General features: G+C 48.9%; 1 protein-coding gene across 1 annotated transcript in view; it reads right to left on the reverse strand.

The window, feature by feature from the left end:
* Nucleotides 1–1,659: 1,659 nt before the first annotated feature.
* LOC146829967 (GTPase IMAP family member 8-like) overlaps nt 1,660–22,597 on the reverse strand; it is a 157,020-nt gene continuing 136,082 nt past the window's right edge. Inside the window, exon 3 of the mRNA XM_085603669.1 lies at nt 1,660–2,300. Within this exon, the coding sequence (XP_085459795.1) occupies nt 1,660–2,300 (641 nt within the window). The remainder of the gene's footprint in view (nt 2,301–22,597) is intronic.

Raw genomic sequence — 22,597 nt, forward strand, 5'->3', positions numbered from 1 at the left:
CTTGCGGGGTCACCTACCAGGACTCCCCTCACAGGGCACTTGCAGGAGGTGTCTGTGGCGCGTGAATGTTCTCTTTAAATATTATTTATTTACACCGTTTTCTACAGCACCAGCCAAGCCTCATGGGCCGTAACTAAATTTGTATTTATTATTTTTACAGGTGACAGTTTGCTGTTGAAGAAATGGGAAGCAACGTACATAACTCAATGCAGTCTTTCTTTAAAGTAAAATATATATTTACATATATGCAAACACACACACGGTCCAACAACTGGCGCATTGGGCAATGCACCCCTCCAAATGACAGTTGAGTTCTGAATTGCCTGTGGAAATTTGGGGCCCTGTTTACGAGAAGCTAATGCAGCACGGTGCCGCATGTCATTTTGCTGCACCATGCTGCGTTCGTTTCAAAGCACAGGGATGTGACATATTTACAACTTGTTGCATCTCTGTCTTTCCCCCTGCGCTGGTGCACAAACTGCTGCCATGTGCCGGCAAAGGCCCCCCTGCACCAAGGTGCAAGGATGCCTGCGTCGTCGGGAGATTGTTATTGTGCAGGAAGGTGCATCTTCCTGCACAAAAATAATCAATTGAGGTGATTTCCTCTTTCCATGAAAGAGGAAAAAATTAGGAGAAATGTAACATTTGTCCTCGTTGCACCTCGCTGGGGTTGCGTAGCATTCTGACGCATTTCCAGCTTTACGAATTCTCGCAAACCTGGAGATGCATCAAAAGACATCATGTTGCGTGGGAACAGCCACAGAACGCCCCTAACAAGCAAAGTTTTGTGTGGGAAGGGGCGATATTTAGAAGCAGATGTGATGCCACGCAGGGTGGCTTTACATGTGCTTGTAAATATCGCAAGAGGCGCGCCGCCAGTGCATCACGCAATATAACTCCCCTGCGGTGCAAGGGGCTTGTAAATAAGTCCCTTGGAGTGGTGAAGTGAATGTCACAGGGACACTTCAGTGCACCTGCAGCTGACGCGTTTGGAGTGATTCATTGTGAAACTTAGCAGTGAATGAATTATTGATTTTAATATGAGTTCATGAAACACACCCATGTAGGTTGGTGACGCAGACAGAGTATGTGCGTCTAGACTGTGTAAAACGGGGTTTATTTCAGCGAGGACTCATACTTTACACAAAGTAAAGGTGTTATTTCAAAGCTCGTCCAGCTACTTACATGACAATATTATAGTAAATATAGTGGCCTCGACGTCACACGAGACAAAATGGCAGCGAATTTGGAAACATTTATTGTGACATATAAAAGAATTAATTATGCTTGTAAATTTAAATTTAATATGACGTACATGCACATGAATGCGACTTATCGAAAATAATTCATAAAAAGACCGTGTTTACATTGATTGAAGTTTTCAAAAGCAAATCTCTTCGGGGATGCGTCCTCGTGGCCTGGCCTGGACTGACGGTACTTTTTGCAGATGTTCACAGTAGGGCCAGAGAGGTCCTGGCACGGCTGGGGGGTCACATGGGCAAATCCAAAGGGCGGCAGCTGTTGGGTTTGCCTATGCTTGCTTTCTCTTGTTTGGGTTGAAAGTTTAAAACGCGTACGAGTGCGGGTGCATCGCCCCCCTCCTCAGACCCCCGGATGACGTCATTGCTGTTTGGTGGCCCTGCACCTGGCCTCCTCCCTTCACTGGATAGAACAGCTCTTTGTTTCCTTGACTCGTGAGTAAAAGCCCCCTCGGTTGCCCTCCATCACCCTGCTCATGGCCTCCATCAGTTCCCGCCTCTGCGCCTCCATCTCTCTCCCCAGTGCTCTGTTGTTGACGGCGCAGAACCGACGCCCGCATTTATTAATCATAGCTTCAAGGTCTTTTCCAGCTCTCCTGATACATTCTTCTATGGGTCTGTCTTGGTGGTCGTCTTTCCGAGTGAAGACCACCATCATGAAGGGCTCCGCCTCCCCCCCAAACACACCCCGGATTATTTCCACAGCCGCCGCATCACCTGTAGTGAACCACCCCGCCTGCAGCACAAGGACCACCACATGGGGCCCCGGGGCGGCGAGCAGCAGCCCTCGGCGGATCTCCTTAGAAATGTCCGAGTTACTGCGGGATGTGTGATAAAACCCCGGGGTGTCCACGACAGTGACGGGTCTGCCCCTGTACTCACAGCGCCCCCTCTGGCACTCCTGGGTAACTGACCATGGTGAGGGTCTGGACTCAAACTCTTCTCTCCCCAGGAGGGTGTTCCCGACGGCGCTGATCCCGGCTCCACATTTACCAACCAGGATTATCCTCAGCTCCTGGTGACGAGGCCAAACACCGACATCTGAGAATCAAAAAAGACAAGCACTGGTAAATGCAATATACATACAGACTAGGTGATTCATAATCAGTTATTGTCTCTTGGTGAGTACTTGTGCAATATAAGTTACTGAAACTGCGCAATAGAGTTAGGACTTGTTAATTGAGAAAGGCAATGCAGTGTGCAGTAACTGGTGGTAGTATAAAGTGGGAGTATGAGGTGAAAGGCAGAGGATTTAACTAAAATGAAAACCAGCCCCAACGTTTTCCAAATACAAATGTCACAAACATGTTTGATTTCGGTTGTGGTTTAGGGGAGGGGAGGGGCATCGTATAACCTATGAGAAGACGAGCTTAATAGCATTGGGGGAAAAAAAACATACATCTCACAAGCACACTTGAAATGCGTGTCAGCACGAGAGATTAAACTAAAAGCGTAAAACAAACCAAAAAATGTATCCAGATATATTTTTTAAAAGCACGAGGCAACCAGCATTGACTGCATCACAGCTTTTTTTCCCCCTTTAAGCCATGATGCACAGAAGCTCACCTGCTGTGCAACATGTAAAAAAACATTGACAAACCCAATAGATTTTGCATGGGCAAACCTATTCAATTTGCCAATGCTTGTTTTAGATGGCAGGTTATTCGTTTTTAGTTCTCGCCTGACCCAGCCCATGCGCTGGTCTGGTGAGACTTTTAGTAAGGGCTTCAAAAAATGCTACCGCCGGCCTACAGCTTGCGTGCATGTGCGAGGGCACGCGCTTATGAGCAGAGGCGCCATATGGCTTTACTCATGCTCTTTAAGCACATTGCTCACTGCGCTTGATCCCGATCGCTTACACTTTCGCCGCACGACGGCCGCGCGCGCACCACTCCCTTTGTACTCTCCCTTGTTCCTTTCACCACTCGTTCCCCCGTCTCTTACACCCCTCCATCTTTCTGCCTTTCTGTAGGAGAGTAGGGTCTGCTATCCTATGGTCACCCCAAATTTTTGCTTTTTGCTTCACTGGTTTTTGACATATTGAGGCTGTGGGCCTGCTAATCAGACCCCCAGCCTGCTGTTCTCTCTACTAAATTCACACTATGCACTTTAGGTGCATAACCAATTGGAACTAGATCACCCTGTGAGCCCCTTGTACCAGTGTACACTAGGTACCCAGGGCATTGGTGTATCTAAGGCCTACCAGGGGCTGAAGCATGTATTATACCACCCCTGGCCTGGCCTAACAATTTGACACAACTGGCTGATCACTCAGCTGGGGTAAGTTGGTGTAACCACCTCTTACTTAGGTGTAGTATACCTATACCTAACCTTAAATGGGACACATATTAACCTATAAGTCACTCCTATGGCAGGCCTTAACAATCCTGAAGGCAGAGTGCTTGGTTTCATGTGAGATGGTGCTCTGGCATGAGCTGAGCCTGTCTGCAGTGATCGGAACCACTTCCTTTTACTGTTTCCAGATATCGCCATACCATATACTCCTAAGTGCATTATGAACCTCGCGGTTAAATGCTATCTTTGGTTTGGCTTTATCAAAACATGTCGAGTAAGGTGTCATACGAATTGGAATACTAACCCCTCGCCAATTCTGGCGACGGGGTTAGCATTCCACCCTTCTAGAGGGACACGACATGTACAGTACCTGAAACCCGGGTAAAATCAGACATAGCCTCAGCTCCACAAAATGGATGCTGCCACCACAGACACAAGTCTGCCCTCCTGCTGCTGGGAGTCCTTCCAGCTTGGGAGGTGTGGACAAAGGGTTTCCTGCCAGGGGGGGTGCGTGCACCTCCCCAGACAGGATTTTGTGTATTGGTCAGGTAGGGCTTGAAAGGAACCAGACATGCCTGAGGCTCACAAGGAGCCTCGGTGCATATGCCAGTTCAAACCGGTCCTGGGGCACACCAGCCCTGGACCTGGGGCGAGCTGGACAAAGGATTGGGGGTGTAACCACCCCCCTTCCTGGTCCCACCCATAGGGAGGGACCTAGCAGGTAGTCCGGCCCCTAGAATCCGCTTAAAGGTAGGAGCTGTGTCCTAAGACTTCAGACATCCTGGAATCAACTTGAAACTAAGAAGAAGACGGGAACTTCGACATTCTGCTGCACAGAAGACTGAAGGAAATCTCCCCTGTGGTCAGGGAGTGACCACCTTGCTAACGCAAGCACCATCCAGCGAATCAACGTCTGCTTTGCCGCCGCCTCCCGCCGGAGCCCGAGCCCGAGCCCAGAGACTGACAAGACCTGGACCTCCGGACCTCTCACCGCCCGATCCACAGTCCCTGAAAAGAAGGAACCCGTGGAGGCACCGAGACACGTGGAGCCAGCCATCTTGAAAAGACCACGACAAGCTGCAAGCGCAACAACCGAGGCTCCCTCCAAGTTGTGCTTTGGGTCCTGAGAAGCCCAACACCCAAGCAGCATCTGCACCAAAGGTGAGCCCTCCAGCATCTCCACGATCTGCGTGGAGCCCTTCTGCATTTTGCCACTCGACGCGCCTAACCGGTTGCTGGCCCGCTGGCTATGTTGTAAATTGAAACAACGATGTGATTAAGCATTTACTAAAGACATTAATTCCCTTCTCTAGATCATGTTTTCTCCGTTATGTTGACCGAAGTTCGGACTCCATTTTGTATTGTTATGCTTCCACGTGTTCTCCACGAGAAGAGTCCAACCTCTGTGTTAGTTGCTCTTGTGTTCTGCCTAGTAACAGTCTATAAATAGCTCCTTTGTCCATCTGGCACATGCCCAGACTTGACCACATCTGTTATCAGTTAGCCTTGCTTGACCATGTTTTCGCGGGCTCAAGGAGTGTGTTAGCTCCGCCTACATATTGATTCAGTATCGAAAATGACCATAAATGGTAATGTTCTTCGGCCTCATGTTGTATCCACCCACTTATGAGCCCCTCTATTGTGTATAAAAGGGGACCATGTACGTAAGTTCTTTGTGCTACTCTATGCAATACTGAAGAGTGTTGTGTGGATTGTAGGACCACCCTTAAGGGTTAATAAATGCTGTCTTTGTACTTTGCAGTTTCCGTGCCAACTTCCTTATAGATTCCATTACAGGAGAGCGAACCCTTGTGTCCTGCGGGCCTAGCTGGGGCCTGTATTCATCAATTGGCGCCCGTCACGTGGGGCTCATCGGCGACTCGGATGCTCGAAGGACTGGTCGCGACGAAGGTGAGGAATTTGGCCGGGGACGTGATCACTGCCAGCGGCGTCTTAGCCCTGGCATCCCGAGGTTTTTCTTCCTTCCCTTCCGAGCTGACCGTCTGGGTGGCGCCGGTCCTCGACTGAGACCTCTTCTGTCGGTCCTGCCGTGAAAGCCGTTTGGGCGATTGTGGAGCTTGGCAGTTGGAATCTGGACTCTTGATTGGTAAGAACCGGTGTACGGTACTTGCTCCGAGTTTTTGAAGCCTGATCTGGCTATTTGAGTTTGATTTGTGATGACTAGTCATATTTTGTATTTGTCTTTGTGAAAATATATGCGTTGCAACACATATAGGCAGGTAATGTGGAGAGATTTCTCCGGAGCCGTGTAACTTTGAACGGCGCAACGATTAAGTGCCATTTTCTCTATAATATTGCATATTTTGCATTATTCCTGAGCATGCCTGCTTTTAGCTCACTCCGTAAGTGGTGTTGCTGTTTTGGAAATCGGTTGAACCTCGAGGAATCTGCTCCAGCTCCCCCAGAGGGGACTCCTAATAGGGATATGTATGTGAAGCATGGTCTTTCTTCCATAATGTACAGCACAGTATGGAGGAAATATACTAAAAAAGATCCTGAGTTGCGATGGCCTTTGTATGGATCGTTTGATATACGTAAGATTGAGTATGTGGAACAGTGTATGTGTAAGCGGCGTGCTCGTCAGGATATGTTTGAGTGTGTGCGGTTGTGGGTGAAGGAGGTGCGAGAGCGAGAGAAGCGTGAGAAAGCGCTGTTCGATAAAGAACAACGGAAGAATGATCATGTGCGAGCACAGGAAGCGAGGCGTCGGGAGGACAAAGAACAAACGGAGAGACAAGAGAAAGAGCGTAGGCTGCAAGTCTCGGGTCAATATGCTGTTCGGCAGCCACTTTATCCTGTCCTTAATAATCTTGATGATGATTTTTATTTACTAGATCGCTCTCCGCCCCCTTATGTTGGCGCTAGGGGTGGGCGGAATTTGCGTAATCGCGTTACGCAAATCTCCGCGAAACGGTAAAAATCTCCGCGAACATGCAGAAATTCCGCGAACACGCGGAATTGCTTGTTCGCGATACTTTTTTCCTGTTCGCGATCGCTGTTTGCGTGCTCGGGTGAAATATCTCGCGAACACGCATATTGAGAACGCGAACAAGCAAAAAATTTCGCGAAGTTGCGGAACGTAGATTTTTTTGCAATTTCGCATTCTCCGCGGAACGCGAAATTACCCAAATTTCGCAAATTCCGCAAACGGGACGGAATTTACCGCCCAGGCCTAGTTGGCGCATCTGCTCCGAGGCCACAAGATTCTGTCCCGGGTCCGGGTAAGGTAGATACGCGGTCCATGTTATCGGCTGAGCATATGGCTGAGCTTCGGCAAATCTCCTTCCGTGCACTTAAGGGTAAGGTGTCCGTGGATGAATTGTTCCATACGTGGGGGTCGTGGCAGGATAGAGAGAGATTGTATTTTTTGAGTCATTTCGCGGAGGAAGTGATTGCTGCTTTTCGGAAATATTCTAGTGTCATCGGATGCTAAAGCATTACATGATGGTGTTTTTTCTCCCTCTAAGGCTCCTGATACGGCTCGGCGGCTATTCGCCTTGCGGGACACGGTGCTGGCCCATAAAGAAAAAGTGCGCCAACGAGCAGGGGAGGAGACGCAGTCGGATTCGTGTACCGCAGAAGGCCACTCATCCACCTCTCAATCAGATAAGAGCGATCTAGTGCATGCTAAGCCAATGCGCGAGGCGGCGCCTTTGTATGTTCCTCCTAAAGGAGCGGGGACTAGCTCGGACATTACCTCCGCCGATGCTAAGGGCTATTTTGTGTATAATTGGGTTTATACTCCGTGGCATAGAGCTGATGTTATGGCATTAAAGAATGCGCTGCCTGACCCCCGCAAGAATCCAGCGGCCTTCTACGAAGAAGTCGAGGGGGCCTTGAATTCTTGCGTTATGACTTTAGCAGATATAGACCTGTTCTTTGGCCTTATTCTACCACCGGATATGTGGCGATCTGTCCGAAAGGTAGATGATGTAGTTGCCTTTAAGGCCCGTGGTCTGACCTTGAGGATGAGGATAGGGAACGGAAGCCCGCGCAGAAACCGCCCCAGAGTATTTTAGATCTCCCTGCTGCTATTGTGGCTAAGTTGAAGACAATTATCCCCCCTAAAAAGATTGACTGGAATATGTTAGCGGCATGTAAACAGAAAGTTGACGAGTCAGTTGCGGACTTCTTTACGCGCTTTGAGGAGACGTTTCATGATTTTAGTGGCCAGTCGCTTACTGACGATACGGGACGCCACCTTTTTGCGGATAAATATGTGGCTAATCTGCTGCCGGCAGTTGCGGCCCGTTTAAAAGCGAGTGAAAGTTCTTGGTCTTCCGCTACACCGACAGCCCTCCTGACTATCGCCCAGTATCATGAGCGTCAGGAGCAAGAAGCAAAGGGCCAGGAGGAAAAGAAATCGAAAGATTTAAAAACAAAGGTGATGTTGGCACAAGTCTATGGCCCGCCCCGACGGGGTAGTAATAGAGGTAGGGGAGGATCTTATGGTCCTCCCTCGGGCCGATCTGATTTGAATAGGAACCAATGTGCGTATTGTAAGCAATCGGGTCATTGGGCTAGGGACTGCCCGGTGTTGCATGCATCGCGTCAGGGGCATACCCACGGTGGCCCGCGAGGTAGAGGGGGGTCTCTCGAACTTTCGAGGGAATTCTAACGAACAGGCTCGTTTTGACTCTGCTGGGCAGCACCGAGACAGATCAAATGTTTTCGATCGTCAGCATCAGTATCAAGTGTCGGGGATTGACCGGTCGGGGTACCATGACTCTCAGCATGCATAGGGATGCGTTGGATGGGGGTTAGAATCAGTTGAGGTGCCGGTCGATCAGAAGGGTCCTTATGTATCGGCTGAGGTTTTGGGCTCTACTGATCAGTTCCTAGTGGATACAGGGGCGACACGTAGTGCACTGTCTAAGCAATTGGTTCCGGGGGCTCCCCCATCCGGCTTAATGGTCACATCGGTAGGGTTTGACGGAACACTCTCCCGAAGCCCTCTTTCGCAGCCCCTCATGTTTAAAGTTGACTCTTTTTCTGCACCCTGTCCGTTTCTGCTTGCCCCGTACACACCGGACAACATTATGGGTCTTGATATGTTAAAGCATTTTAGGGCTACGATCCGCTGCTCCCCTGCCGGTGTACGGGTAATATTGAATGATAATTACCCCCGATCAGAGCGGATGTGTACGATGTCAGAGGATGCGCTGTTAGCTACCCTCCCTCGTGCTTTGTGGGCAACTTCGGATACTGATGTGGGACAAATGGTGATTCCACCGGTCCACATTAGCGTCCAGGAGGGGGCGGTGTTACCACGCCTCCCACAGTACCGTATTTCACAGGAGGGTGAGGAGGCTCTCATACAGATAGTGCAGGATTTGATGGCGGTAGGGGTAGTGGAGGAAGTCCCCTACAACATTTGAAACAGTCCGATTCTTCCCATACTGAAAAAGGATACGGATGCCAGAGTTTATCGGTTTATAATTGATTTGAGAGAAGTGAACAAAATCGTGATACCTCAGTACCCAGTGGTTTCCGATATCACGACGTTGCTTACTTTGGTCCCACCTACGGCGACTATGTTCTCTGTGATCGATTTGAAGAATGCCTTCTTTTCCATTCCCATTCACCCTGATAGCCGATATCTTTTTGGGTTTACATTACATAATAGATCTTATCGTTTTTGTAGGATCCCCCAGGGCTACACGGAAAGCCCTAGCATTTACAGTCAGGCTTTGAAACGACAATTGGATTCCTTTGCTCTGCTCGAGGGGGTCGCCCTCATTCAATATGTCGATGACATCTTGCTGGCGGCTGACACCCTGGAGTTGTGTGAAAAAAGTACGTTATCCTTACTTTCCTTTTTAGCATCCCACAATCATAAGGTATCTAGGAAGAAATTGCAATTCTGTAGACCAAAGGTGACTTATTTGGGTCACCTTTTGTCTAAGGAGGGACGTGCACTCACACCGGATCGTATCCAAGTAATTTTGGATACACCGAGACCGTCCACACAGAAGGATGTGCGTGCATTTCTGGGCCTTGTTACTTTTTGTAGACAGTGGATATTGGGGTTTTCGCACATAGCTAAGCCATTGTTAGCCCTCTTGACAAAGGACACGCCTATCCCAATCCCTTGGTCAGATGAGTGTGATACTGTTTTTCAGCAACTACGACAGGCCCTTTGTTCAGCACCAGTGTTAGGGACCCCTGATTATGCAAAACCCTTTTCGTTGTATGTGCATGAGAAAGATGGATGTGCATTGTCAGTTTTAGTGCAGATGCACGGCGATAAGCAGCGCCCTTGTGCATATTTTTCGGCTGTACTTGATCCTGTCGCCCGAGCATTACCAGGGTGTTTTCGCTCGGTTGCGGCGACAGCTGTGTCAATACGCCAAAGTGAGGGAATTGTGTTATCTCATAAGTTGTTGGTATTAGTCCCCCATGCTGTCGATGCCCTGCTCAATCAAACGAAGACGCAGCATTTGAACAGCGCCCGTTTAACGGGATATGAGTTGACGCTTTTGGCTCCTCATATTACGTTAAAAAGGTGCGTAACGTTAAACCCGGCAACATTGTTGCCATACCCCGAAACCCAGCCTGAGGCGCGGAAAGCGCATGATTGTATTCTCGTGACTGAGGAACAAACAAAGGGTCGTATTGATCTCCAGGATACGCCCTTTCCAGATGTAAATGGAGAACTGTGGGTGGATGGATCCTGCCTGAAGCTACCAGATGGTACGACTTCAGCAGCGTATGCGATTACCACATTGCAAACGATAGTGGAGACAGCACGCATACCACAGAAATCAGCTCAAGCAGCGGAACTGATAGCATTAACACGAGCATGTGAACTCAGTACAAGACTATGTGTGAATGTTTATACAGATAGCCGCTATGCCTTCGGAGTAGCGCATGACTTCGGCCTACTCTGGAAGGAGAGAGGGTTTTTAACGTCACATGGAGTACAGATAATGCATGGAGAGTTAGTTCACAATCTTTTAACCGCATTGACATACCCAAAGAAAATTGCCATCGTTAAGTGTAGCGCCCATAGGAAAGTAGTTGATAAAGTTGGAGAAGGGAATGCGTTGGCAGATCGAGTAGCACGGGAGACTGCGATGCAGCCCGGTACTACTGCCATGTATGTAGTAAAGTCACAGGTGGAAAGGTGGCATGATGCGAAGGAGGAAGTGCGGGAAATGCAACGGACCGCTTCTGACAAAGAGCGGGAACAATGGGCCAGCGAGGGAGAACTGGATGACGAGGGCTGCTGGAGAAATAAGCAGATGGATAGATGGAAATTACCCACGGCTTTTGTACAACCTATGGTTCAGATGGCACATGGGCTAGCACATGTTGGAGCTTCCGCAATTGTGAAATTGCTTACCCAAGTCTGGGAGCATCCAGAGATTGCTAGCACAGCAAAAAGGGTGGTGCAGACCTGTATGATCTGCCTGAGGTATAACCCAGGAAAGGGTACTCGAACTCCGGCAGGAGGGTTTGTGACACCTACTGCGCCTTTCGAGGTTTTGCAGATGGATTACTTCCAGCTTGAGCGCTGTAACAACCTGAAGTATGTTCTAGTAGTGGTCTGCGCTTTCAGCAAATGGGTTGAAGCGTACCCTACGAAAGACAATACTGCAATGACTACTGCGAAGCTGCTGTTGAAAGAGTTCTTCCCTCGATATGGCGTCTGCAGACTTCTGTGGAGTGATAATGGGCCTCACTTTGTAGCGGATGTTATAAAGTACGTCTTGAAGGGCCTGGGCATCACCCAGAAGTTTCACGCGGTATTCCACCCTCAGTCTGCAGGACTAGTCGAGAAGTATAATGGTACACTGAAGCTCAAGATCGCTAAGATTCAAGCTTCGACGTCCTTGACTTGGCCAGACGCTCTGCCACTGGCGTTATTGTCAATTAGATCGGTACCGCACTCCCGAACTGGCCTTACACCGTACGAGATTGTTTTCGGACGCCCAATGAATATTTGGGGTCCACCAAAACCTAAGGCTGTGTATGATGTACCTTGTGTAATGATGAACGATTATCTGGCACAGTTAACGGATAACTTGGTTTCTATTCATCAACAGGTCCGAGAGGCGCTCCCTGATCGGTCTACCGGTGAAGGACATGGTCTCCGACCTGGTGACCACGTGATGGTGAAAATATTTGACAGAACAAACAGCTTGGAACCGAGATGGGTGGGTCCTGAGCAGGTCCTCCTCGCAACGAGGACGGCTGTGCGAGTCTCCAACAGAAAGAATTGGATCCATTCCCTGCACTGTAGGAAGGTGCCGCCCGGATTGGTGGAACCTGCCGTGCTGACCGATCAACGAGAAATCTTGGCTGCAGAGACAGGCCGTGCTGCGGAGCCAAACGCCACTGAGGAGCTCTTTCCGGACCACGCGACTCCTGGAGGAAGGCGATATCATCTTCGACCAAGGAAGTGAGTTTTCCAGTACCGGGACATACTGTCAGAACGGCCCTTGGGTTAGTGAAACGGAGAGCCGATGAGGCAAGGGGGGGGGATCAGCCCTGCATTAGTGTAGCGACACCCGTCTTGGCCCGCTGGTGAAGAAATCAACCGCTGCCCAAGGGGAAGAGTTCTGACAGACTTTCAGTTTCAGGAAGATATTGGGTTTTATTTTTACTTTGACATGGAGAAAAAGAAAATCCTTTGTGCCTTAGGGTTCATGTTGACAGTAGCCATTGTTGGGATAACCACGTGGTTCGTGGAGGATGTAACTCCCGCTCGGAAGATTCTTGTGTTGACAACTCCGGTGCCTGAGGAGCACTACTTTTATACATTACCGTATCAAGAGTTGAAGCATCGACAGTCTTACTTGAACAACACTTTCATCCAGACGCTGCATCATACCCACGTTGCTACGAATGCTACGAACTGTTGGATATGTGGGATGATGCCAGCTCATCAGAAGAAAGGAGGAACGCCATTTATACCACTTCCTTTCTCTCATAATGGCTCTTGTAGAGCATGGTATACTTTGCTTTTTGCCACTCGGAAACCGACAGTGGGACGATTGCTCTTCAGACTCAATAAAGAATGCCATCAAGATAAAAATGGGTATCCACAAGCGAATGGGACAATTTGGGAGTGGGAAGAGTACCGACCAGACAATGAATCCATTCCCTACATCTTCACGAACACAAGAGACACTGTGGGAAAGGACAAATTTGTGATTCAAGTAGCACAAGCTCAAGCGGACCTGTGTGTCCAGAGTGTGGGTTTTATCCCTGTTGGTGTTAGTGATTGTATTACTGTCCTGAACATTGATGGGTTGAACAATAGTACCTTTCTAGCCTCCCATAATACGTACTTTGTGTGTGGAAATAAAGGTTATTACTGTCTGCCGGCTGGGTGGTCTGGGGTATGCTATGTATCATTTCTATTACCTCCTGTATTTCTAGCTCCCGCATCTTATCATAAGGATCTGAAATTATTGAATAATGTGACTGTAAATAGGTATAAACGTACTTTATCAATTGACGATGTAGATCAGACTGATACCAGTCTGCAGCAGTATATTGATTTTAACTTAGGACTGTTTTTCTTTGTTGGAGCTGCCCTGAACAGTAGGAAGATCCGAAGATTAACAAGAGTGGTAGAAGCTGTGACAAATCAGACTGCTGCTGCTCTTGGGAATCTTACGGAGGAATTGCAAATTACTAGAATTGTTGCATTGCAGAATCGTATGGTATTAGACGTTATGCTAGCTGACAGAGGAGGAGCATGTAAAATTATTGGAAGCAGCTGTTGTGTGTTCATCCCTGATCATACGCCATCAGTTTATAATGCCATCAATAAACTGCATAAAATTGCAGCTGAGATCCATACAGAAAACGGCACTTGGTCCTTTTCTGGATGGTTTTGGGCGTTAATTACTGCCTGGGGATGGAAGGTTCTAACTGGTTTCTGCATTATTGTAGCGGTTCTGTTTTCGTGCTGTATCTGCGTTCAATGTGGTCCCTTGCTCTGCTCATTATGTGTATCATTCTGTATCCCTGACAAGAAAGCTATTGCCGATGTTGCTCACCAGAAAAGTTTAGCTAAAGAAGTTGAAGAAATGATGACAATTGACATATATGATGATTATCCTAATAAACCGGATGTCTTCAGTAAATGCTGAAAGGGTCGTCTGTTGTAAATTGAAACAACGATGTGATTAAGCATTTACTAAAGACATTAATTCCCTTCTCTAGATCATGTTTTCTCCGTTATGTTGACCGAAGTTCGGACTCCATTTTGTATTGTTATGCTTCCACGTGTTCTCCACGAGAAGAGTCCAACCTCTGTGTTAGTTGCTCTTGTGTTCTGCCTAGTAACAGTCTATAAATAGCTCCTTTGTCCATCTGGCACATGCCCAGACTTGACCACATCTGTTATCAGTTAGCCTTGCTTGACCATGTTTTCGCGGGCTCAAGGAGTGTGTTAGCTCCGCCTACATATTGATTCAGTATCGAAAATGACCATAAATGGTAATGTTCTTCGGCCTCATGTTGTATCCACCCACTTATGAGCCCCTCTATTGTGTATAAAAGGGGACCATGTACGTAAGTTCTTTGTGCTACTCTATGCAATACTGAAGAGTGTTGTGTGGATTGTAGGACCACCCTTAAGGGTTAATAAATGCTGTCTTTGTACTTTGCAGTTTCCGTGCCAACTTCCTTATAGATTCCATTACAGGAGAGCGAACCCTTGTGTCCTGCGGGCCTAGCTGGGGCCTGTATTCATCAGCTAGTGGCCATCTTGGCGACGAGCTTCAAGAACTACACCGCTGGTCTGGTTGCTCCAGACTGGCCCTTGCTCCCCTCCAAAGGAGCAGTCCCTCTGACCTTGCTGGTCAGAACCATCAGCTTATTTCGTTTTCCACAACAATTGCTTTTGCCAAGGCTTGTTTGCTTCGACCAAGTCGCCGACACCGCCGACAGCGAGAGCCTGCGTGAGACAGCTCGTGAACCGACTCCTGGACGTCGTCGACCTTCAGGGACCACGTGGCTGCGGAGACAAACTGCACCTTTCCTCCTGTTGGCACCCGACATCGCCTGGTACCCACCTGGTGCCACGCTGGTCACTGGCTAGTGACTGTGAACACTGTCCCCTCTGCTTACAGGTCTTCTACAACTTCGATCCACTCTGGGATCCACCGCATCTCTTCCGGACCGACCGCCTGCAGCATCTTTGTCTACAGTCTCCATTGAACAGATAGAAGAAACCCGACGCACTTCGAGACCTATGCACCCGCTTCCTGTGGGTGAGGTAAAGCTGGCACTCCGGTGCCCAAGTGTAGAGTATCATCTCTAGTGTCTGTGTTTCCAATCTTGAGTTCATAGTCCATCCGGAAGATCCTTTTTGCAGTAACTTTGTAACTTTTACGCACCCATTGAAAACCTATGGGAGCCCGCGTGTGACTATTTGCTCTGCACACGCAACCCGTGGACCTCCTGGTCACTAACTAAAGTTAGCTCCTTGTAGGCCCAGCGATTCTAGAGGCCCTAGGCCTTTTCCCTTTTCTGTTCGTGGTACTTATACCACTATTGGTTTGAGCGGCCACCAGGGCCTATCCATATAAAGTGCAACTTCTGTGTATTCTAACGTATTCTTGTTTAACGATTTGCGCTCCTGTGTTCATAAAGAGTCTAGGGGATACTTTGAGAAATAAATACATATATATTTTCAATATATATCTGTGTGGTGTCCTTTCATTGGTATAAATGGGGATTACATTTGGTAAAACAGCCTGCTTAACACGTTTCACGAGTTTAGCCTCAAAGACTGCTTAAGCCTACGCTACCATTAGGGCAGCTGGTCCGAAAAGGTTGACTTACAACCACACCATAAGGGTTGCTTGGCATGGTACAAGGTGGTCACTTTAACTAGTGAACATCATATACCAGGCCAACTTCTCACATTGGTGGCAGCGATGGGATTTGAGCTTGCTGTTTTTTACCTCTGTAATCTCTTTGTTACCAATTGAAAGATCATACAGGTACCTTTAGGTACATATAAAACAAGAATAGATATACTTAAGTTCTACTGAACTTAGTTGTTGTAGAGCAAAGGGAGTAGCACACCCTGACTACAACTACTAGATAGGTTTAGTAGGAAAACCCAAGTGTAGGTAGATTGCAACACATCCACCCACACTTAAGAGCAATGGCTGGGGTAGAGGGGTCCAATGTACCCATCTCTGTTGAGAGTGACCCCCAGAGGGCACCATCCATCTTTGCTACCCTAAATCAAAATGAGCTCAGGCAGTTGGCAAATATCAGGGGCCTTAAACAGCCCAAGAATCCTACTTCTGCTGAACTCAGAGAGCTTTTACAGGCTGATGAAGATCAGAAAGCTCTCAGGAAAGCCTCCCAGTTAGGCCCCTTAGGGACTGGAACAGGAGGCCCCCCTTCTGAAGATGCCACCGAGGTACCCCTTTCCAATAGTCACCCCTTAGATGAGATTCATACTACAGAGGATGAAAGTGACAGGGATACAGATGGTAGTGAGGATGAAGGGAGAACTAGCCCAGTGCCAAGTGTTATACTTGGCCCAGCAAAACTAAGGCTATTGGGGACTGACAATGGGATCACCCCATTGGATCTCCCCAGGGGACTTAACCAGGGGCTTGGGAGGCAAAGGAATCACTCAGGTGAATCTAATGCTTCTCATGCCTCTAGAGGCTCTCAAGGTCACTCCAGGAGAAGGATGACCACCCCTCAGAGGAGGGAGCATGAGGCCAGAATGCAGGAAGCTCAGCTGAAAATCAGGAAACAGGAGCTAGAAGTAGCTCTCATGGAGGAGAAACTGAGTAAGGCTAGGCAACCTAAAGAGAGTGGGTCTATACCCACTGGTGGCAGCATTGTCCCTAAGGACAAAGATAGGGTCTTTGATAATAGGAACCTGTCCAAGATTGTGCCCCCCTACAAAAGTGGGGATGATATCCACAAATGGATGACTGCTCTTGAGAGAGCCTGCAAAGTGCAGCAGGTTCCTGAAGACCAGTGGGCAGCAATCTTATGGCTCTCCTTTGAAGGTAGAGGCAGAGATAGACTCCTCACTGTTAGAGAGGAGGATGTCAGAAACTACAGAGTCCTGAAGAGTGTCCTAGTTGATGGGTTAGGCTTAACCACTGAACAGTACAGGTTAATGTTCAGAGACACCCAGAAGACACAGACTCAGGACTGGTCTGAATACATTGAATGTGCCACTAAGGCTTTGGAGGGTTGGTTGCTGGGAAGTAAGGTATCTGATTATACAGGATTGTACAATTTGATGATGAGAGAACAGATTTTAGATAACTGTCAAAACCAGCAACTGCATCAACACTTGGTTGACTCTGATCTGACCTCTCCCCAAGAATTGGGAAAGAAGGCAGACAAATGAGTCAGAACCAGGGTTAAGCAAAAGAACCAGAACCAGGGCCAAGGGGGTGATCAGAAGAAAACAGACCAGAAGGGTGGAGATCAGAAATCTAAAGACCAGAAGTCTTCAACAGGGCCCCAAACTACTGCTAAGGAGGGTGGGTCCCAACAACAATCCAAGGGAAAGAAGAAAGAAGGTCAAAAGAAACCCTGGTGCAATCATTGCAAGAATACAACTCACTGGACTAGTGATTGTAAGAAGGGTGGAGCCCCCAACACTGTTGCCCCTAAGGCACCTGCTCCCAGTACTACTGTTAGCAGTGTTGGTCCCCAGACAAAGGGTGTAGTGGGAATCACTATGGGAACTGAAGGAGATTCTGACTTAGACAGAACCCTTACACAGGCAGTCTTGATCTGTGATGGGGACATAGATTTGTCCCTGACTGTGAGCCCCAGTAACCTGGGCAAGTACAGACAGACTCCTTTAATAAATGAAAAAGTGGCTCAAGCCTACAGGGACACATGTGCCAGTGTCACTATGGTGACACCAGGCTTTGTGGACCCTGGACAGTATATACCAGGTGAGAATTACCTGGTGACCAATGCCAGCAATGCCACTACTTCACATAGTGTGGCAGTTGTTAACTTCTCATGGGGAGGGGTAACTGGCCTCAAAAGGGTTGTGGTTAGTGCAGACCTCCCAGTAGAATGTTTGTTGGGCAATGACCTAGAGAGTTCTCTATGGTCAGAAGTGGAGTACAGGACTCATGCAGAGATGTTAGGTATATCATCACATGTCCTTGCTGTGACCAGGTCACAGGCCAAAAAGTGCCTCACTGAACCTCAGGTCTTGGATCCTGGAACAATGGACCAAGCACCTTCCAAGAAGAAGAAAAGGAGGGTCAAGGCTGTGCCTTCCCCCCTGCCTCAGAGTGATGATCAACCTTCCCAGGAAGCTGATCTAGAGAACCCTGAAGGAACTGTCGCTGAAGAGCTTGAACCTGATCAGGTTGAGTTTCTGGGGACAGGGGGACCTTCAAGGGCTGACTTGAGGCAGGCTCAGTTATCCTGTCCCTCTCTTGAACCCCTCAGACAGCTGGCTGCTGCTGAGGCTGCTGGGAATGCTCAAGGTACCCATAAAGTGTATTGGGATGAAGGGCTCCTTTATTCAGAGGCTAGAGACCCCAAGCCTGGTGCAACCAGGAGGTTGGTTATACCTCTGCAATTTAGGGGCTTCCTTCTTACCTTGGCCCATGATATTCCTTTAGCAGGACACTTAGGCCAGAACAAGACTTGGGACAGGCTTGTCCCTCACTTTCACTGGCCTCACATGAATGAAGATACCAAGGAGTTTTGTCGCTCCTGTGTGACCTGCCAAGCCAGTGGCAAATCAGGTGGCACAACAAAGGCCCCCCTAATACCACTACCTGTGGTGGGGGTCCCCTTTGAAAGAGTGGGAATAGATATAGTGGGTCCCATGGATCCTCCCACTGCATCTGGGCACAGATTTATACTGGTGGTAGTGGATCATGCCACCAGGTATCCAGAGGCAATTCCCCTTAGGACCACTACAGCTCCTGTTGTGGCCAGGGCCCTGCTGGGAGTATTCTCCAGAGTGGGGTTTCCTAAGGAGGTGGTTTCTGACAGAGATACCAACTTCATGTCAGGATACTTGACAGCTATGTGGAAGGAATGTGGTGTCAACTACAAGTTCACCACACCTTATCACCCACAATGCAATGGGCTTGTTGAGAGATTCAAGAAGACCCTAAAGGGTATGATCAAAGGATTACCTGAAAAGCTCAGGCGAAGATGGGACATCCTTCTACCCTGCCTTCTGTTTGCTTACAGAGAGGTCCCACAAAAAGGAGTTGGCTACAGCCCCTTTGAATTGTTGTTTGGGCACCCTGTAAGAGGCCCACTGTGTTTGGTGAAGGAAGGATGGGAGTTACCTCTCAAAAAGCCTAAACAAGACATAGTGGACTATGTACTTGGTCTCCGCTCCAGGATGGCTGAGTATATGGAGAAGGCATCCAAAAACCTTGAGGCAAGCCAGGCCTTACAGAAAGCTTGGCATGACCAAAAGGCTGTCTTGGTTGAGTATCAGCCAGGACAGAAGGTATGGGTGTTGGAGCCAGTGGCCCCAGCAGCACTCCAAGACAGATGGTCTGGACCCCATACAATCCTGGAAAAGAAGGGAGAGGTCACCTACTTGGTGGACCTAGGAACTCCCAGGAGTCCCCACAGGGTACTCCATGTTAACAGGTTAAAAGCATATGTTGACAGGGCAGACATGGGCTTGCTCATGGCTACAGATGAGGGACAGGAGGAAGAGAGTGACCCTCTCCCAGACCTGTTGTCTCAGAACCCTGAGGATGGTTCAGTTGAAGGAGTGACCCTTGGAGGCAACCTCACTGATCATCAGCAGATGGAATGTAGACAAGTTCTACAATCATTTCAACACATGTTTTCCTTGATACCTAGCCAAACTGACTGGTGTACCCATGTGGTGGATCCTGGAGACAGTTTGCCTGTAAAGAACAAGCTTTACAGACAACCTGACCACGTCAGGGACTGTATAAAGGCTGAGGTACACAAAATGCTGGAATTGGGTGTCATTGAACCCTCAGAGAGCCCCTGGGCTAGCCCAGTGGTTCTGGTCCCCAAACCTCACACCAAAGATGGCAAGAGAGAGATGAGGTTCTGTGTGGATTACAGAGGACTCAATGCTGTCACTAGGACAGATGCACATCCTATTCCAAGGGCAGATGAGCTCATAGATAAACTGGCTTCTGCTAAGTTTTTGAGCACATTTGACTTAACAGCTGGCTATTGGCAAATCAGATTAGCTGAGGAGTCTAAGGCCAAAACAGCATTCTCAACCCCAGGTGGGCACTACCAATTTGTGGTGATGCCCTTTGGTCTGAAGAATGCACCTGCCACCTTCCAAAGGTTGGTGAATCAAGTCCTTACTGGGTTGGATGACTTTTGTGCAGCATATCTTGATGACATTGCTGTCTTTAGCTCCACCTGGGAGGATCACCTGATCCACCTGAAGAAGGCTCTTGAGGCTCTGCAAAGGGCAGGCCTCACTATCAAGGCCACTAAGTGCCAGATAGGGCAGAGTAAGGTTGTGTATTTGGGCCACCTTGTAGGTGGAGGCCAAGTTCAACCACTGGAGAGTAAGATACAATCCATCAAGGACTGGTCTCCTCCAACCACCCAGACTCAAGTTCGAGCTTTCTTGGGCTTGACTGGGTACTACAGGAAGTTTGTTAAGAACTATGGGTCCATTGTGACTCCTCTTAATGATCTGACATCCAAGAAGATGCCCAAAAAGGTTCAGTGGATAGTAAGCTGTCAAAAGGCATTTGATGACCTGAAGAAGGCCATGTGCTCTGCACCTATCCTGAAAAGTCCTGACTACTCCAAAGAGTTTATTGTCCAAACAGATGCTTCTGAGTTGGGTGTGGGAGCTGTGCTGTCACAACTTAATGTAGATGGTCAAGACCAACCCACTGCTTTTATTAGCAGAAGGTTGACCCCCAGAGAGAAGAATTGGTCAGCTATTGAGAGGGAGGCCTTTGCTGTGGTGTGGGCCCTGAAGAAGCTGAGGCCATACTTGTTTGGCACTCACTTCAAGATTCAGACCGACCATAAGCCCCTCTTGTGGCTAAATCAGATGAAGGGTGAAAACCCCAAACTGCTTAGGTGGTCCATTTCCCTACAGGGGATGGACTTTACAGTGGAGCACCGGCCAGGTACTGACCATGGGAATGCAGATGGTCTCTCCAGGTACTTCCACTTAGGACATGAAGACGAGACTGGTCAAGGCTAGTTTAATGTCCCTGCGTTTGGGGGGGGGTGTGTAGGAGAGTAGGGTCTGCTATCCTATGGTCACCGCAAATTTTTGCTTTTTGCTTCACTGGTTTTTGACATATTGAGGCTGTGGGCCTGCTAATCAGACCCCCAGCCTGCTGTTCTCTCTACTAAATTCACACTATGCACTTTAGGTGCATAACCAATTGGAACTAGATCACCCTGTGAGCCCCTTGTACCAGTGTACACTAGGTACCCAGGGCATTGGTGTATCTAAGGCCTACCAGGGGCTGAAGCATGTATTATACCACCCCTGGCCTGGCCTAACAATTTGACACAACTGGCTGATCACTCAGCTGGGGTAAGTTGGTGTAATCACCTCTTACTTAGGTGTAGTATACCTATACCTAACCTTAAATGGGACACATATTAACCTATAAGTCACTCCTATGGCAGGCCTTAACAATCCTGAAGGCAGAGTGCTTGGTTTCATGTGAGATGGTGCTCTGGCATGAGCTGAGCCTGTCTGCAATGATCGGAACCACTTCCTTTTACTGTTTCCAGATATCGCCATACCATATACTCCTAAGTGCATTATGAACCTCGCGGTTAAATGCTATCTTTGGTTTGGCTTTATCAAAACATGTCGAGTAAGGTGTCATACGAATTGGAATACTAACCTCTCGCCAATTCTGGCGACGGGGTTAGCATTCCACCCTTCTAGAGGGACACGACATGTACAGTACCTGAAACCCGGGTAAAATCAGACATAGCCTCAGCTCCACAAAAAGGATGCTGCCTCCACAGACACAAGTCTGCCCTCCTGCTGCTGGGAGTCCTTCCAGCTTGGGAGGTGTGGACAAAGGGTTTCCTGCCAGGGGAGGTGCGTGCACCACCCCAGACAGGATTTTGTGTATTGGTCAGGTAGGGCTTGAAAGGAACCAGACATGCCTGAGGCTCACAAGGAGCCTCGGTGCATATGCCAGTTCAAACCGGTCCTGGGGCACACCAGCCCTGGACCTGGGGCGAGCTGGACAAAGGATTGGGGGTGTAACCACCCCCCTTCCTGGTCCCACCCATAGGGAGGGACCTAGCAGGTAGTCCGGCCCCTAGAATCCGCTTAAAGGTAGGAGCTGTGTCCTAAGACTTCAGACATCCTGGAATCAACTTGAAACTAAGAAGAAGACGGGAACTTCGACATTCTGCTGCACAGAAGACTGAAGGAAATCTCCCCTGTGGTCAGGGAGTGACCACCTTGCTAATGCAAGCACCATCCAGCGAATCAACGTCTGCTTTGCCGCCGCCTCCCGCCGGAGCCCGAGCCCAGAGACTGACAAGACCTGGACCTCCGGACCTCTCACTGCCCGATCCACAGTCCCTGAAAAGAAGGAACCCGTGGAGGCACCGAGACACGTGGAGCCAGCCATCTTGAAAAGACCACGACAAGCTGCAAGCGCGACAACCGAGGCTCCCTCCAAGTTGTGCTTTGGGTCCTGAGAAGCCCAACACCCGAGCAGCATCTGCACCAAAGGTGAGCCCTCCAGCATCTCCACGATCTGCGTGGGGCCCTTCTGCATTTTGCCACTCGACGCGCCTAACCGGTTGCTGGCCCGCTGGCTAGTGGCGATCTTGGCGACGAACTTCAAGAACTACACCGCTGGTCTGGTTGCTCCAGACTGGCCCTTGCTCCCCTCCAAAGGAGCAGTCCCTCTGACCTTGCTGGTCAGAACCATCAGCTTATTTTGTTTTCCACAACGATTGCTTTTGCCAAGGCTTGTTTGCTTCGACCAAGTCGCCAACACCGCCGACAGCGAGAACCTGCGTGGGACAGCTCGTGAACCGACTCCTGGACGTCGTCGACCTTCAGGGAC

Source organism: Triturus cristatus, chromosome 5_1 (assembly GCF_964204655.1).
Source record: "Triturus cristatus chromosome 5_1, aTriCri1.1, whole genome shotgun sequence".
Lineage (NCBI taxonomy): Eukaryota > Metazoa > Chordata > Amphibia > Caudata > Salamandridae > Triturus > Triturus cristatus.